This window comes from Pinus tabuliformis, chromosome X (genome assembly GCF_031772625.1).
Source record: "Pinus tabuliformis cultivar Carrire ecotype Pingquan chromosome X, CPIR1, whole genome shotgun sequence".
Lineage (NCBI taxonomy): Eukaryota > Viridiplantae > Streptophyta > Pinopsida > Pinales > Pinaceae > Pinus > Pinus tabuliformis.
The window spans coordinates 1,139,077,605-1,139,095,444 of record NC_142308.1 but is presented as its reverse complement, the minus strand read 5'-3'; the positions used below and the strand labels follow the sequence as shown (position 1 = coordinate 1,139,095,444).

The following is a 17,840-nucleotide window of genomic DNA, read 5'->3' as shown; positions in this document are numbered from 1 at the left end:
TTACGCTCAACCTGACCTAAACTAACAGTTGCCTTTTGTCAAAACACTTGAATTACTGGATTTAAATCAGCTTACCAATGATCCCATTCTTTATTCAACTTGGTGGTTGGTGATTCTTCCATCTGATATTCCTAAGTTCAATGGAAACCCTAGAGAAGATCTGTCCCATCATGTTATGACTTTTCATTTATGGTGTTCATTCAACTCCCTAAATGATGATTCAGTAAGACTATGTCTTTTCCAGTTAACACTCACAAGTCTGGCTACAAAGTGGTATATTGAATTACCACGAGCTTCATTTGAAAACTTCACAGCCTTAGCCACTACATTTTTAACCCATTTCTAGTTACCCATCATATATGAAACTGGAACGAAACTGTTGACCAACTTGAAACAGACCCCTACTACTCACATTTCTAATCATATTCATGAGTGACGTCGTCGTCGTCGAATGGTAAAAAAATTTGTTCTTGATTAACTTTTAGCTGAGTGGCTTATTAAATCCTTGTTTCCATCTATCACCGAGGATGTGCCTAAAGGAGGAGCTGTTACTGAGGAGTAAGTAATTTCTCGTGCCCAATACTTAGACTTGATTTACACCCAGTCTGGCACAATCTATGATAAGATTCCAAATGCACCTAGACCATCTTTTATTGTTCCACCACCTCCATTCAGTAAGGACTCTCATGCTGGTGATGGTATGATGGGTTCTTCAAGCACTCAAACAGCATGTATACCATCTAGTCAAACACTTGCTATTTCAAATCAAACCTCTAATACACCTAATAATACACTTGCTTCCGAAATAAATTCCGTGTCATCTGACAAAGGTAAAAATGAAAAGAAACCTGGAAGCACGAAAAAGTGGAAAACCAAAAAGAAACAAAATTCTCCCCCTCAAGAGAAATCATCTGATTCCTCTTCTCCAGCTAGGAAACCTCGTTACCCATGTTTAATTTGTAATGAGGATCACTTTATGTGAGACTCTCCCCACCGCTCTGAAGTATCAAAACTTCTTAAGACTTCCAGTACATCTGTTGTGTTGACAGCCCCTTTTCCAAGCCCAGAGACTCATTTGGTTGCTATAGATCATGATTCCACTTCACAAGTACTTATGCTATCCACCGCTAAGCCTAAGACTGATGTTTTGGTGACTACACAAAGTAAAGATTACGGTAATTCACCGTCATCTTCAAATAACTAGGCTATAGATCAACCCAATACTTCAACTTCGACTTCATATAACTCCATTCCACCACCCATTTCTCCTGAGTTAATAATAAAACCACTTAAGTGAGTTGTTCATAAATCTACATTCAACCCTCGAGCTTGAGCAGCGCAAAATTATAACATAGTAGAAGATTTGGCTCATTCACCTTCTGCTATGTCGATGCTTGAGGTGCTTCAAAATTGTCCCTCCCAAAAGCATGCTTTATTGTTAGAAAGTGGTGGAATTGATCCAATGGATTCCAATCTATTATTTTTAAACCATGCAGGTTATATGCCACAATTGCGAGCACAGTTAGCATTCTTGATCCAAGTAAATGCTTTGAATCATCTCATTCATCAAACCATTGTTGATGAAGGTGAATCCACTTGTATCATGTCAATGAATTGCTAGAAAACACTTGGCTCACCACCTTTGTCACAATCACCTATGACATTAAAAGCTTTTGACGGTTGCACTTATACACCTTGTGGAATTGTAAGTAACCTACAGATATAATTAGGGGGAAAAACTGTAACTGTTAAATTTGAGTTCATTGACAAACCCCTTCACTACAATATTTTACTATGAAGACCGTGGGTTTACACTATGGTTGTTGTGGTTTCGACATACTTTTGTATGATCGCATTCCCTCATAAAGGTGGAATCACAGTAATTGATCAACTCACCTTCTTTGCCTCTAGTTCACAGGCAACTAGAATCGTTCTGTTAGTTCACAGGCCTCCGCTATCTCTTCAGAGCATTGAAGTAGGTCTCTTCAAATATTCTTCCCTAATGGGTACCTTTTCACTATCGTCACCATCACAAATGGCGTAAGTTGAAAAATTTGAGACCTGTAACATGATATCTTCCACTTCATCTGACTCATGGAATATTTCCAATAATTCTAAAGTTGATATGCATAATGAAACCATACCGCTAAGCCCAATTGAGCTCGCATAGCAATCAATCTCTTTGTCTTGCGTAGCAAATCGAAATACATCATCACCTATTGTATGGGTTGATTGTTCGTTAGAATATGGTACTTCCTTTGATCCTTTTTCACGTACATTTTCCACTGATGAAGGAATCATCCAATCAATGATGACAGAAGAACCATGGGAAGATTATCATCCCAGATCACATAGAAGATATTCCAAATGAACTAAATCACCCTTCAATCATTTATTTCCTTTCAAATTTTGTATTTATAGACACTGTCGATTCCGAACGAAACTTATCGAATATCGAAGAAACCATTTCTATCGATATTTCGACCAAACCTGGAATTGTAGAAAACATCCATGTTGGCAAATATTGTTCTCCATCGGAACTTGAAACCTACCATGCTCTTTTTCATGAATTCTGCGATATATTTGCTCGGTCATATGATTAAATTCCAGGTATTGATTCTAGTATAGTTGAACACGAGATTAAAATGTATCTTGATGTCAAGCCCGTACGACAGCACCTCCATCTTGTTAATCCAAAGAAGGCTGCTGCCATAAAAGTAGAAGTTGAAAAACTTTTGCATGTTGGTTTCTTACACCTCATTCCTCTTACCAATTTGGTTTCCAATATTGTTCATGTCATGAAGAAACAAGGAACAATACGAGCGTGTGTTGATTATGTTAGAGTCAGTCTTCGCAGTCTGTCACCAGGGATCAACGTGAACTCTTACTAGGTTTGGTTTTGTCAGATTTTTTGCACATGATATTCAGCACAAAACATGTCATTAGTGTTTTCATCAGGAGCAGCTCAAAAAGAGCTTTCCAACGGTATATTACACTCCAAAAACCGGCTCCCAGATCAAAATATATGACCGAATGAGTGATTGGCTCAAAGACCCTCCCGCGTAGCAGTTCAGGTATTGAATGATCCAGAGGAAACTAGGGAATTTCAGTGTCTAGTTTTGTGGCTAGACTATGATAGAAAAGAAGAGAACATAGCATTTGAGGTCTTTTACTGTGCTGCTAATCCTCATCTCAACATATGGCGAGCTCGTTTCTATGCTTTCATTGAAATAGATATCTTGTGCAGAGGGCACTGTGCATTGTTGACAATGATATTGCGGGTGAAAGATTGGTTTACAGCTGCTGATCTTATGATTCTAGAGAGGAATTAGCTCCCACAGTGCTCAACATTCTACAATTGGAACGATGTCACGTGTATATATTACTTTTATGAAGGAGGAAGATGATCTTTGGTGTATTCAGGTAGTAAATGGCTATATACTTGAAGGGCAACCATTACGAGCATGTTTTAGCACCACAAAGTACCGCTATGCATGGCTGAAAAATATGCCTTGCAACAATCCGGATTGTTTGTACTTACATAATGTGGGTGCTGAAGAAGATAGTTTCACAAAAGAGGAGCTCGCTTCAAAATGTGGGAGGTTTGAAAACATCAGCAAAACTCAAGGATTATATGATATTACAAATTCTTCACAACATCGTTGGGGACTTTATTTACCTCCACCAGTGGCCGAGGTCTCTACACATGGATCAACTTCTTCAAATAAATTGAGAAAACCTGTAGCTCCTAACACAGAATGTCATGCTAAGATTGCTCTTGCAAGTGGAACTACTGGAAGATCAGTTGCATTGCCAACTAATGCATCTTGGGGCACCCATGCCGCACAGGAAAAGTTGTTGCCTATGAGAATTCTAGCTGTTCAGCAGTCCCCTGATCCTAAATTAACTTCATCTCATTCACTTTAAGTGTCTCAAATATTATCTTTACCTTCCCTGGTGGTGGAAGCTGCAGCATCAGGGTTGAGTTTTGATCATGGCAAACTTTTGGTCAGTAAGAGTGGACAATCATCACTATTTATATCTGAAAAACATATTGAGGGTAGAGACAATGCAATGAGTAGTACAGAAATAAAATCAACTTCATATACAGAGACCTCGACTGCTATAAAAACTGCAAACTGTACATATGGGGAAGATTTCCATGGAAATGATTCCAATTTAAACAGTCTTACTATGAAATGCGAGACTCCTGAAGGTTTTCAAAGTCTATTGAAAACCTCTTCCTTTGACTCACACAAAGGTTCATCTAACCTTGGCAATGGTCGCATTGAAACTTCCCGAAGTGAAAGAACAGATGCAACTTTGGTGCCATCTGGTGTTGTCTGTAACGGGCTTCCTAAGTATAGCTTTCCAATCTCTGCCCCTCCGAGAAGCACTGAAACACATATTCACGATGTAAATAACAGCTGTATAGTGCTTTCAGAAAACCATGTTAATATTTGTTCACAAAGGTCTCCATTTGAATTGAGGGATAAACTTGAGATTAAAAGTTCCAAAGATGCTAGATATCAAACTAGTTATGAAAAACACTATGCAGAACCATATTCTGAAGTGTGCTCTAAAGCTATTGCCTCAGAAACAGAGGTGCTTTCCTCAATGGATGAGGTCAAAATTCCAGGAGATGATTATAGTTCTAAAGATAGTTCTCTACATCAAATGTCTCTAAATACTACAATCCTTAATGGTGGCTGTGACAGAATTGGAGATGCTGATTATGAAGTAGATGAAAAATCAATTTCACTTCCTGAAAAGATTAGTTCAGGTTCTATCCAAATTCTTGAAAATGAGTCTATGTGAGATGCAGTAGATAGAAGCACAACGACTGGTTTTCAAATGCCAGAGGAAGTAGATATTGTTAGAAATTCTCATGCTAGTTATGGAAAGATAGAATGCTTGGAGAAACTGGGGTGTAATATCCTTCCAGAAGTGGATACGAATGACTTAGATGGTGGAGAAAACAATATCATTTCAAACATCTTGTCTTTGAATTTTGATACAGATGATACTTCATTAAATAGCCCTCATAGTCTAACAAATTTACTCCTTTCTGAGACTGATAAATGCATTGGGCTGATCCTCACTTGCGTCCTCCATATCCCCCCCGCTCCTCCTAAGGCCCATTACCCCCCTACCCAGTCATCCCTAGCAGGGTGGCCATCCTCTGCTTCTTTTTCCCAAAGCTCGTATCCTTATTCTCACTAGGAAAGTTTTCATCATGATAGTTCAAACCACCAGTACCACCATCAAACATCAAATTCCTATGCCCAATTGAGTCATTCATCCCCTAACTTGCATTATGAAAATGGTTAGCAAAGTGGTAGACTACCAAACTATTCTGCTCAGAGTCCTCATGTCGAAACAAATGCAACCTCCAGCTCTTCTACATCGACATCAATGCACCTATTGAATAACTTAATGTCTGAGATGCGATTATCGAACAGCCACCAGCCCCTTGATTTCTCGTCACCTGGAGTATCTTTCCATAGGCCCTCTTTGACGCCATGTGAGTCTTGCCACAGCTTTGACTCTTCCAGTCCCTCATTTTTGAGCAATTAGGGATCATTTTTGGGCAACTCGTTTCAGTATGGGCAGTATTCATTCAATTCTCATGACAGCATAAGCTCTGGTTCTGCACTGGTGCAAAATCAGATAGTTCCATTTGATCATTCGGCAAAGTCACTCAGGGTTGTCTTGTTACATGGGACATTAGTTATATGGGTCTATGAGGCCATAAACCTACCCAACATGGATATTTTTCGGAGAGAATGCCGCAAGTATATAAGCCCAGAGGGCCAGCAATTTGCGCAAAATGGAAATATGACTTTAGAAGCAATGCCAAATTCATCATCACCTTCAGGAGAGAATGACTTTACATCATTGCATGATGAGGGGATCCTCAGTACATTAGACATATCAACAAAGGATGAGATTGATTTTAAATCTGAAACTCAGAAGCTCGATAATTTGAAAGGTTTTGAAAAGTTTCAAATGGAGTAAAAGAGGAAAATTAGTGGTGAAAACTAAAGTGTCATAGCTGCTAGGCACAAATCCAACAGTGGTTGAGGAAAATCTCAGATTTCAGGGCTTAATATCAGTAGCCAAAGATTGAAACAATAGTAAAATGGCAGATTTTGTGGGATTCCACCCTTGAAGGAAACAGATCTTGACCAAAATTCATGAATTTTGGTTTTCCAAACAATTCTATTTGCCATAGTTCACGAGAGTTTTATTTAATTTTGTTTTATAGTTATAATATTGTTTTATGTTAGGATTTTATTATTAATTTTTATTCTATTTTTTATTTCCTATGTTGAGGGAATAAAAATAATTTTGTAATATTATAAGTAGGATTAGTTTTGAAGATGTAGAGGTTCGATTTTGGCAACAAAGAGGCTGCTTGGCACTCTGTAAAATTTTCTGAATATCATTTTAATAAAGCAGTTTTCTGCCCTTTGGACCTGGGGTTCATCACAGTCTTGATGTTTAGTATGTTTTTCTCATAAATTCATTTACACATTATGTTTTCTGCCTTGTTTCAGCATTATCTAAGAGATATGTTAGGAATTCATCTATAATGATGCTCCTTTCATGATGATTTCGCTGTTAGTTGTAATGGTTGTCTTTGCAGAATTCATCCTTTGCTAGATGCTCTGTGGAGAAACCTCGTGATCCTCTTTCGTCTAAAGTTGCTGCTGTAGATTCATCCCTTGTTTGATGCCTGCAAGGCAGCGGGCTTTCTTCCCTATGCTACTTACATTCATAATCTTTAACTGGCTGAACATGGCACTTAATTTGCCCCAAGTTTTCCGGCAGAAACTGGCATTGACTCCATAGCCCAAATCATCCTTTCTCTTGTTGTTTTGACCCAAAACTTTTCAAACAAATCTCCGCACTCCATAGCTAGCCTAAGATTTTATTTATTGCAGCCACACTTTGTTGGCAAAGAGAGAACCCTCTTTGGTCTGGCAGGGCTAGATGATAGATCTAAATCTTGGTCTGTGATTACCTCGGAATTGTCTTTTCTCAGCCTTGAGGTTAATTTTGAGTGCTAACATATTGGCGCCATTGCCGAGGAATGAGGTGACAGATCTTCTCCAGGAAAGATCATTCAAGTTGCAGATCTGTTTGCTGATGGTGGACAGTAGTCAGACACATATGAAGGCTGAAATCATCTACTTGACGACTCCATTGTTCAAGATCCCGAGCTTCAAAGTTCAGAGAGACTTCACTACCAAAGAATCCAGATTTTAGAGCATTGATGGTAATCACCAATGACAAGGTATGTGGCAAACCCTGTGTTTTGTGAAGTTTTAAAAGAAGTTAGAGATCAGTTAGTGGATATTGAAATTGATGAAGTATTTTTCATTACTGTGCTTCAATGTTTGAGATCTCTGAAGTTTCCTCCTAAAGCTAAAACTGGTTTCTTTGAGTTAGTTGTTAAAAAATTTGAGAAGGAGATTCAATATTTAAATGATTAAATCCAATCATATGAATTCCGAGATTCCAAAAAGTTCTTGGAAACTCTCCCTCCTTCAAAAAAAGAAACAATAGAGCTGCCCGTGGATGTTTGCATTGATGGTTTGCAACTGGAAGCATGTATTGAGGAATTGGGGCAACAGATCAAATCTGGTTTTTATGATCCTATAGCAACATATATGGAATATTTTCTTAAGTTGGATGAAAAACCAGATTTCCTTTTGCAAAGCTAGAGGTACTATGTGTATATATTACTAGTAGAATTTCCAGTTGTGTTCTGTTTCAAACACCATCAAACAACCGCATCTTTGTCACAATTACTTGACTAGTTGATCTGGCATTACAATATCATTTGATCTATTGATTTTGCATCAAAGTAGGGTAGATTTGTAAATAAATAAGCTGCCAAAGGCAACATTTCAGTTTCCGGTATTTGTTTATGTACATATTGCAGTATGTATTTGTTTTTGGATTGGTATGAGTTATTCAGGTTTGCAGTTGTTTGACCATATTGCCCAATGGATGAGGCACTTGGTCTGTGATGTTCTTGACACATCCAAAGAGCTGCCATCCCAAATGGAGCCAATGTTAGAGTCAGTCTTCACAGTCTGTCATCAAGGATAAATGTGAACTCTTACTAGGTTTGGTTTTGTCAGATGTTTTGCACATGATATTTAGCACAAAACATGTCATTAGCGTGTTCAACAGGAGCAACTCAGAAAGAGATTTCCAATGGTATATTACATTCCAAAAACCAGCTCCTGGATCAAAAGATATGACTGAATGAGTGATTGGCTCAAAGACCCTCCCGCGCAGTAGTTCAGGTATTGAATGATCCAGAGGAAACTAGGGAATGTCAGTGTCTAGTTTTGTGGCTGGACTATGATATAAAAGAAGAGAACATAGCATTTGAGGTCTTTTACCATGCTGCTAATCCTCATCTCAACATATGGTGAGCTCGTTTCTCTGCCTTGATTGAAAGATATATCCTATGTAGAGGGCACTGTGCATTGTTGACAGTGATATTGCCAGTGAAAGATTGGTTTACAGCTACTGATCTTATGATTCTAGAGAGGAATTAGCTCCCACAGTGCTCAACATTCTACAATTGGAACGATGTCACGTGTATATATTACTTTTATGAAGGAGGAGGATGCTCTTTGGTGTATTCAGGTAGTAAATGGCTATATACTTGAAGGGCAACCATTACGAGCATGTTTTAGCACCACAAAGTACTACTATGCATGGCTGAAAAATATGCCTTGCAACAATCAAGATTGTTTGTACTTAGATAATGTGGGTGTTGAAGAAGATAGTTTCACAAAAGAGGAACTCGCTTCAAAATGTGGGAGGTTTGAAAACATCAGCAAAACTCAAGGATTATATGATATTACAAATTCCTCACAGCATCATTGGGGACTTTCTTTACCTCCACCAGTGGCCGAGGTCTCTACACATGGATCAACTTCTTCAAATAAATTGAGCAAACCTGTAGCTCCTAACATAGGATGTAATGCTAAGACTGCTCTTGCAAGTGGAACTACTGGAAGATCATTTGCATTGCTAGCTAATGCATCTTGGGGCACCCATGCCGCATAGGAAATGTTGTTTCCTAAGAGAATTCCAGTTGTTCAGTGGTCCCCTGATCCTAAATTAACTTCATCTCATTCACTTTCAATGTCTCCAATATTATCTTTACCTTCCCTGGTGGTGGAAGCTGCAGCATCAGGGTTGAGTTTTGATCATGGCAAACTATTGGTCAGTAAGAGTGGACAATCATCACTATTTATATCTAAAAAACATATTCAGGGTAGAGAAAATGTAATGAGTAGTACAGAAATAAAATCAACTTCATATACAGAGACCTCAACTGCTATAAAAATTGCAAACTATACATATGGGTAAGATTTCCATGGAAATGATTCCAGTTTAAACAGTCTTACTATAAAATGTGAGACTCCTAAAGGTTTTCGAATTCTATTGAAAACCTCTTCCTTTGACTCACACAAAGGTTCATCTGAACTTGGCAATGGTCACATTGAAACTGCCCGAAGTGAAAGAACAGATGCAGCTTCGGTGCCATCTGGTGTTGTCTGTAATGGGCTTCCTAAGGATATCTTTCCAATCTCTACCCCTCCAAGCAACACTGAAACAAATATTCACGATGTAAATAATAGTTGTATAGTGCTTTCAGAAAACCATGTTAATATTTGTTCACAAAGGTCTCCATTTGAATTGAGGGATAAACTTGAGATTAAAAGTTCCAAAGATGCTAGATATCAAACCAGTTATGAAAAACACTATGCAAAACCATATTCTGAAGTGTGCTCTAAAGCTATTGCCTCAAAAACAGAGGTGCTTTCCTCAATGGATGAGGTCAAAATTCCAGGAGATGATTATAGTTCTAAAGATAGTTCTCTACACCAAATGTCTCTAAATACTGCAATCCTTAATGGTGACTATGACAGCATTGGAGATGTTGATTATGAAGTAGATGAAAAATAAATTTCACTTCCTGAAAAGATTAGTTCAGGTTCTGTCCAAATTCTTGAAAATAAGTCTATGTTAGATGCAGCAGATAGAAGCACAGCGACTGGTTTTCAAATGCTAGAGGAAGTAGATATTGTTAGAAATTCTCATGCCATTTGTGGAAAGCTAGAATGCTTGGAGAAACTGGGGTGTAATATCCTTCCAAAAGTCGATACGAATGACTCAAATGGTGGAGAAAATAGTATTATTTCAAACATCTTGTCTTTGAATTTTGATATAGATGATACTTCATGAAATATCCCTCATGGTCTAGCAAATTTACTCCTTTCTAAGACTGATAAATGCAATGGGCTGATCCTCACTTGCATCCTCCATATCCCCCCCCTCCTCTTCAGGCCCATTACCCCCCTACCCAGTCATCCCTAGCGGAGTGGCCATCCTCTGCTTATTTTTCCCAAAGCTCGTATCCTTATTCTCACCAGGAAAGCTTTCATCATGATAGTTCAAACCACCAGTACCACCATCAAACATCGGTTTCCTATGCCCAATTGAGTCATTCATCCCCTAACTTTCATTATGAAAATTGTCAGAAAAGCGGTAGACTACCAAACTATTCCGCTCTTCTACATGTCAAAACAAATGCAACCTCCAGCTCTTCTACATCAGCATCAATGCACCTATTGAATAACTTAATGTCTAATATGCGATTATCGGACAGCCACTAGCCCCTTGATTTCTTGTCACCTGGAGGATCTTTCCACAGGCCCTCTTTGACACCATGTCAGTCTTGCCACAGCTCTAACTCTTCCAGTCCATCATTTTCGAGCAATCAGGGATCATTTTCGGGCAACTCGTTTTAGTATGGGCAGTATTCATTCAATTCTCATGATATCATAAGCTCTGGTTCTACACTGGTGCAGAATCAGATAGTTCCATTTGATCCTGTTGATACCTTGAAAATCGCTGCATCAACATCAGGGAAAACCACGCGGTCCGGACCTTAAAACAGCTCCTTTTCTATTTGGTGTGGTGGCTCCGACTGGATATAATGGGACCAGTTTCCCAATGATATATGGGTTGGATGGGTGATTGGTTTATAATATCTAATGGGAATGATAAGTGTTCTATTCTAAAATGCAAAAATATAAAAGTAATTAATCTATCCCGGGAATTCTTTCTCTTAGTGCGATTCTTGGTTGTTCTTATTGACAAGTAAACATGAAGATGACTTACTTATAAATAAAAATATTCATTCATATGATAATTACTCTGTTCAAGTAATTGAACAATGTAATAATTAAAATGTTATCGCACTAATCTTAAAATATCACTGATATATACATTTGAAGGATGACAATTCAGAAACATTCAATAGTGACAGGTTACAAAATTGTAATAGAAACATATACACATGAATAATAGCAAAGCTGACAAATGTTGATTCATACAGAAGCATAAAGCAAAGACATAGATAGTAGTACCGTATGCATTTGGGTCTCCTCCGATGTGAATCCCATTCAAATCTTGTCTTTTAATTTGAGAAAACTTTCAAAGGAAGCAAAAATGCATATCACATAAAAGCCTTCTTTATCAAAACTCAAAATTCAGGTCCAGTCTTTTATAAAAATAAACATATCGGAAGTACAATAGTGCAACTTCTGATTTATGTCTTAATACAAAAAATTGAGGACCCTTTCTAAAAACATGAAAGGGTCTATAAATACTACAAAAGTAACAAAATATGAAAGAAAAATGCTATGCACTGGTATAACCAAAACATAAAAATGTGGATATCATCTTGAAATAGCAGTGCTGCAATTGGTTGAAGGGATTCATTGAATCGGTTGATCTTCTTGTGATTGGAGCTGACAAATGGCAAGCATTGGTTGAACCTCTGGTGGTTGACTCATATGAGAGTGTAACTGAGCTACAAATGTGGCATCGGCAAGTTCGGGGATCATATGATTGATCGCATCTGTGAGACACTTCATCGCCATTTGCTGACTATGTGGTTTGACAAGGAAAAACCAAAACGTTTCGCATGTTAAGTTATGAATGCCTCCGATCAGTTTTTCCCTATGCGTTAGCTCCTGTTTCCACTATTGTTCTAATGCTTTCACCTGTGGGAGTTTGTCTTGAGAGCATTTTTTCATTAGATTACATAAATACACATTGTTATTGATTAATTCAATCAAATTATTTGTCGTTGATATGCATTTGGATGTTGCTCTCTCAGCTTTCATTAACTGAGACTCCCATTCGGAGAATAGAATTTCTTTATGTGATTCCTGTATCTTTGGCAGGTTGGCAACTTTTCCTTCATTTGAATCTTGCCAAGATAGAAACTTATCTAAACTCTCATTTGCCTTCTCTAACTCAAGCCTTGCATCTACTGACTTATTGATCGTAGCTATTGTGATATCACATAAAGGAACGACCAATGAGATATTATGACACAGAAGGTTTAACTGCTATGATAGAGCCTTGGTCATCTCCAGGGCTTCAGTTTTGAATTCTTCTACCTTGGGATTTCCTTTGAATTGCTCTATTTGGTCCCTCATTTGAGCGATTTGCTCATTTTTTGATTTATTCATCTGCTCGTTTAATAACTATAGCTTGCTCAATGCTTGGGACATTTCCTGATGCTTATGAATAGCTTGCTCATCAATTCTTTGCCTTTCATTGAGCAATTGCTCATTCAACTGGTCATTAAGTTGTTTGTGTGCCACTAACTGTTGTTCAAGCTGCTCAATTTTCTGTTGTTTTTCCTGTGACTGTGTTTCTAACAGTCTGATCGCTTGATCCTTTTCTTTCAACAAATTACTAACCTCTGATGCCTTATCCATTGTTGTCATTGTATATGCTCCAGCATACTGAGAAAGTTTAGTTAGATCTTCGAAAGGAATTACTTCCTCCCTCCATACCACATTCATCATTTCCATTTGAGAAGTCAAAAGAGGAGAGTGATCAATTTTCCTCTTTTTCCTTTGCCTTTTGACTACAGCCATATGCTTAGGGCTGTAGAAGACGTCTAGTGGTGGTATCCCTTCTACATGCAAAACAATCTCATCGGAGGGATTTTCAGGAATTATTTCTATGTCACCATGAATCTTGGGTGGGCCGCTTGTTCCTTCAATCGGAACTGTGTTGAGTACTGATATCTGAGTTGTGGAAACCTCTGGTGTATTAAACCCTTGGGTATTCTTGTGTATCAAGGGGTTTACTAACTGTTACCTGCTCTGGTTGTTGTTCTAATGTCTTCTCATTTTAAGGAACCTTTTCCACTTCAGGATTATTCTCAGCAATCTTCTGTTCAATCTGGCATTGTGGCTGAACCATTGGGGTTGTAACTAACAAATCCAAAGGCAGGGTTTCCAATCTCTGAGCCCTGAACCTATTGAATTTTTCTATTCCCATTTTAGTCATAGCCAATCCTTTAACCTGGAAAAACAGTTCTGCTGAAGAAAACTAATCATCAAAGATATCCTCTTCATGATCAAATCTGGTGAGTTTAGCCTGAGAAGTAACATTATAGGAAACCTTTTTAGGGTCATACTGTCTCCTTGGAATAGTTGCGAGATTTAACATCTAAATTTTCTCGGCCTCTTTCTCTGCATGTTTATAACCATGCAAGGTAAAAGCACCACACTGAAGGGGAAATGTAGGCCACATGTATTTCTTAGAATCCCTAAGGGTCTTTGACATTCCTGCAACTATTATCTGATATGCTAATTCCCGAGCCAATAATTTGTCGGGGACGTATAGAGGAAGAACATGAGGATCAGTGAGACTACCAAAAAGCCTTACATAGGTGAATTTTTCTCCAAAAAACCAACTTCCCACTGTTGTTAGGTCAATTGCCGCTTCCTCAGATATCCTAGGGGCGGGCTTATTGAATATGGAATAATATACAGGCAGAACAAAACCATTACAAATTCTATACAAATGATTCCTATAATAGGGTTTCCATAGCTCTTTACGATAGATGTGAACAGGATTGGGATCCTGGCGAGTCCATTTCCATCCGAGAACGGGGTATTCAGAATTAAAACAAATGATGTCGAGAATATAGGCACTATAGTAAAAAGGAAGAATGACCCGGGTAGTTGCATATCTCTTTCTTCTATATTCCAGTATCTCGGTGGCTATTCTATCAGAGAGAATATTTGCCAATCCATAACATAACCATGAATTATAGCTTCCATTAATGGGACCATGTCTATAGAGAACTTAGAAAAATCATGGACTCCCCACAGTCTACACATCATAGCACCAGCATAGCAATAAGGAGAGGCTAATGAATCAACAGAATACATACCCGATGTCTCGTGTTTATGTTTATTCGGGAAATGCCTCCAATGCCTGATCGAGTCTGACTCCATGTCATTTTCTTTTGCGAATGCCTCCAAAAATGCCTTGTTATAGTGTTTTTCTAGCTGAGGTAGATGATACATTTGTCTAAGATCCTCTGGTTTAAATTACCCGAATATTTTTCCATCGGTCATGGAAAATGTCCGGTCTGTGGTTGGAATTTTTTCAACAACCCATCTAACCACATCGGTATAAGGCAAAACTTTGGCCCACGCTACTATTTTGTGTAGGTATGAACAGGCCAAATATTTCAAAGTTCCTTCTGATTTGCTTGTGGAATCAGCTGTAGCTTCCTCTTCAAGTTCTTCACGTTCTTCTGCTTCTATTAAATTATAGATACTCTCCCAACTTGCATTCCCTAAATCGATACATGTCGTATCTAATATCAATCCTTTTTTATTCGGCTCTGGTTCTTTAGCTATGACAGGGGCCTTGGCTTTCTTTGCTTTCTTTCCCATATTCTCCAAATTCATGAGATCAGAGTAATTCTGCACAAAAAATTGAAAACATAATGGAGAAATATTACTGCTGAAAGCTAATATGGAAATGAAAAAAGTTAAGGCAATTCACATATGATAAACCGGATGTAATTAAGAATCACCACGGGTGTAATCCTCGAAGGATTCACCCTTAATTGTGAAATTAATAATCGTCATAGTCGCCAATCATAATGAATAAATGTCATAATTACCTGTCGCATCGGCCATATGATTAATGATATTTTCAAGCGTGCTTTTAAGTTTCTCCGATCAGTGATAAGCGATAAATTGCAAATCGCAATCGAAAGATTCAATAGGTAAGGTTTAGTGTGAAAGCTTCGATAACTCCGATTGCGAAAAACTATAATGAGGCGGATGTAAGCTTTAAGCGAATTATTTTTAAAAAACTTATGCATGCAAACCATATCTCTTAATGATTTATTTTTGAAATGCACACCTTATTTATGAATCGCAATCAGAGGATCAGCTAGTGCTTTGGCTCATTGTCATATGATACCTCCGATTGCCGATTGTGATTACATTATCAGAGCGGAGGTGTTTAAGAAGACCTCTTTTAAGTGCATCCTTTTATCATTGCGATATGTGATCTTCGATCGCTTTATCGCATCGGAGAGTTTGTTATGATGCCTTTTCAAAAAGATATTTCACATTTTATCAAAAGTTTTTAAGATAGTAGTTTTATTGTGTGGGTCCTTTTGATAAGGGCTTTTATGTGTTATATGGTTAATGCCATACAAGCGATTTTATTGAATGATTAGTTTACTAAGTTTATTAAAAGGGACCCATTTCTAATTAATGTTTTTTGTGAAAAATTTTAGAAATGCGGGGGTTGTTGTACAACACAACAATTGGCGATTCACTGGAAGAAACAGTTATCTCTGAGAAAGTAATGCAATATTCTAACTTTATTTCTTTGAAAACCTTTGAGTAAAGAGAAAATCTTAAGACAACTAGATAACCATGGACTCTGAATATAATGAAAAAAATGTTTCTAAAATCTTTTTCTTGATCTTGAAAATAAAAACATTCTAAGTTTGTTTAAGCCTTGATTTGTTAATAAAGATAAAACAAGAAGATTTCTCCAACTTAGCTTATATAATGACTCCGTTGTCATAGGTAGAGCCTCTGCTGCTAGCAAATATTTATAGTCTCGACAGGGTTACCTTTTAACCGTTCCTCATTTATTGTCCCATCCATTTCAGAGTATAATTTCTAAGAGTAAATCCAAAAAGATATGTTTTCTCATATTTTCTTTATTGTATTTTTCATTATTTTATTTTTAAAAGATAAAAAAGCCATTGTCCTGGTTTGGTGGACAGCTATTGACAATGCCATTCACTGGTTGTAACTGAACTGAACAAGCTGGCTCGTGATGAGACCCCTTGCCTTATAATTATAAGCCATTACCCTGTTTTGATATGCAGTATTGGTAATGTCAGTTTAATTAGTTCCCTATGATCATGGTAAGCTGGCTCGTAATGAGACCCCTTATCTTTTATATCAAACATATTTTAGAATTACACGCTGAAAAATTACAACCTTTGTGGATGGGGTGAATGAGTTACTCCTTAAGAGAATATGGATGACAATGTCAGAGTTGAAGATGCTAAGTTTGGATAGGCCTTTGCTTTTTATAGATAACCTCATTCGGGCTTTAACAACTTAGAATGATTTATAGTATTTTTTAGATTTGAAAAAATCTTACAAAACTAAAAGAGTTTTTCAGAGTTTAGCTGTTATCCAATTCCCTTGTACTACCCTCCTTTCCTTTAAGGCTTACATTTATCAAAAGTAAATATTAACACTATTTTCTTTAAGCAAGTTTCAAAAACAGCAAAGGCTAATAGAAGGCTATTTCCAACCTTATTTTCTAGTAAACAAACAAAACTGCAAATCCACACAAATTCACACAAATCAAATATTTACAAATAAGAAGGGTTTACCTTCTTAAGTAAAGAATTTTTTCAAGATAAGCCCATTGACATGAAGAGAATCTCTCTTTCCTAATAGATCTTGTAATATAAATGTTGCTAGGCCTATCTTCTCGATGATTTGAAACGGTCCTAGCCACATTTTTTGAAATTTAGTGTGTTTACCTTTATCTTCGTGGGCTTTGTCCCATTTCAAAACAAGATCACCAATCTGTAAAAATTTTGGGCCAGTGGAAGCTGTATCAAAAGAGGATTTAATAACCTGTTGATGCTTTGCATGTGTAATTCTGGCTTTTTCTCTTTCTTCTTCTAATTTAAGGATTTGATTATATCTCAATTGAATAGAAGATGAAGGATTTTCTTCAATAAACTGCACTAAGGCTAGTGATGGGAGTGCTAAGTTGGCTAGTATGACAGTTTCCTTTCCATACACTAAATTGAATGGAGAAGTGCCTATTGAGGCCTTCTGCGTTATGCAATCTGCCCATAGTGCAAATACTGATGATGGTGGTGGTTAACGTCCACTGAGACCAAATTGGTCTATCGGACCTACAATTTAATTTTTACTTGTCTGGCTCCTCGTCTTTCTTGGCGAGATTGGTGTTGTAGCTTTCTTTTTTTTCTCTACGGTCTTCCAACTTCCTTTATCTTGCATCTCCTTCATCTCTTCTGGTTCTTGGAACATTGGTGTCTTAGCTTCGCGATCTATTGTGTTCGTTCTTTTGAAGATAGTCGGAGAAGAAGTTTGGTCTGGGAGATCTGCTTTGCTGTTAAATGAAGATTTATTTTCTGAGTTATTCGAATCCTCATAACTGTTGATTTGCTGGGGCGGGATTTCTTCTTGCTTGTCTTGAGAGTTGTTTATTTCTTCCCTGCTTTCTTGTGACTCAGAGTTTTCTCTAGAATATTCTTCTTTGATGACAGTGTAGTGTTCTTTTTGTGCTCCTTCCCACCATGTAGATCTGTGGTGGTTTTTTCTAGCAAAATTTTTCTCAGAGGCTTTTGGGCAATTTTTGGCTAGATGCCCTGTGTCAAAGCAACATCGACATCT

The 17,840-nt window shown here is 37.6% G+C and overlaps 1 protein-coding gene across 1 annotated transcript; it reads left to right on the top strand.

Moving 5' to 3' along the window:
• The first annotated feature begins 3,366 nt into the window (after positions 1 to 3,366).
• On the top strand, positions 3,367 to 3,927 carry LOC149143857 (putative general negative regulator of transcription C16C9.04c). Its single transcript, XM_089451966.1, has one exon. The coding sequence runs from the start codon at positions 3,367 to 3,369 to the stop codon at positions 3,925 to 3,927; it is 561 nt and encodes a 186-aa protein (XP_089308092.1).
• Positions 3,928 to 17,840: the final 13,913 nt, after the last annotated feature.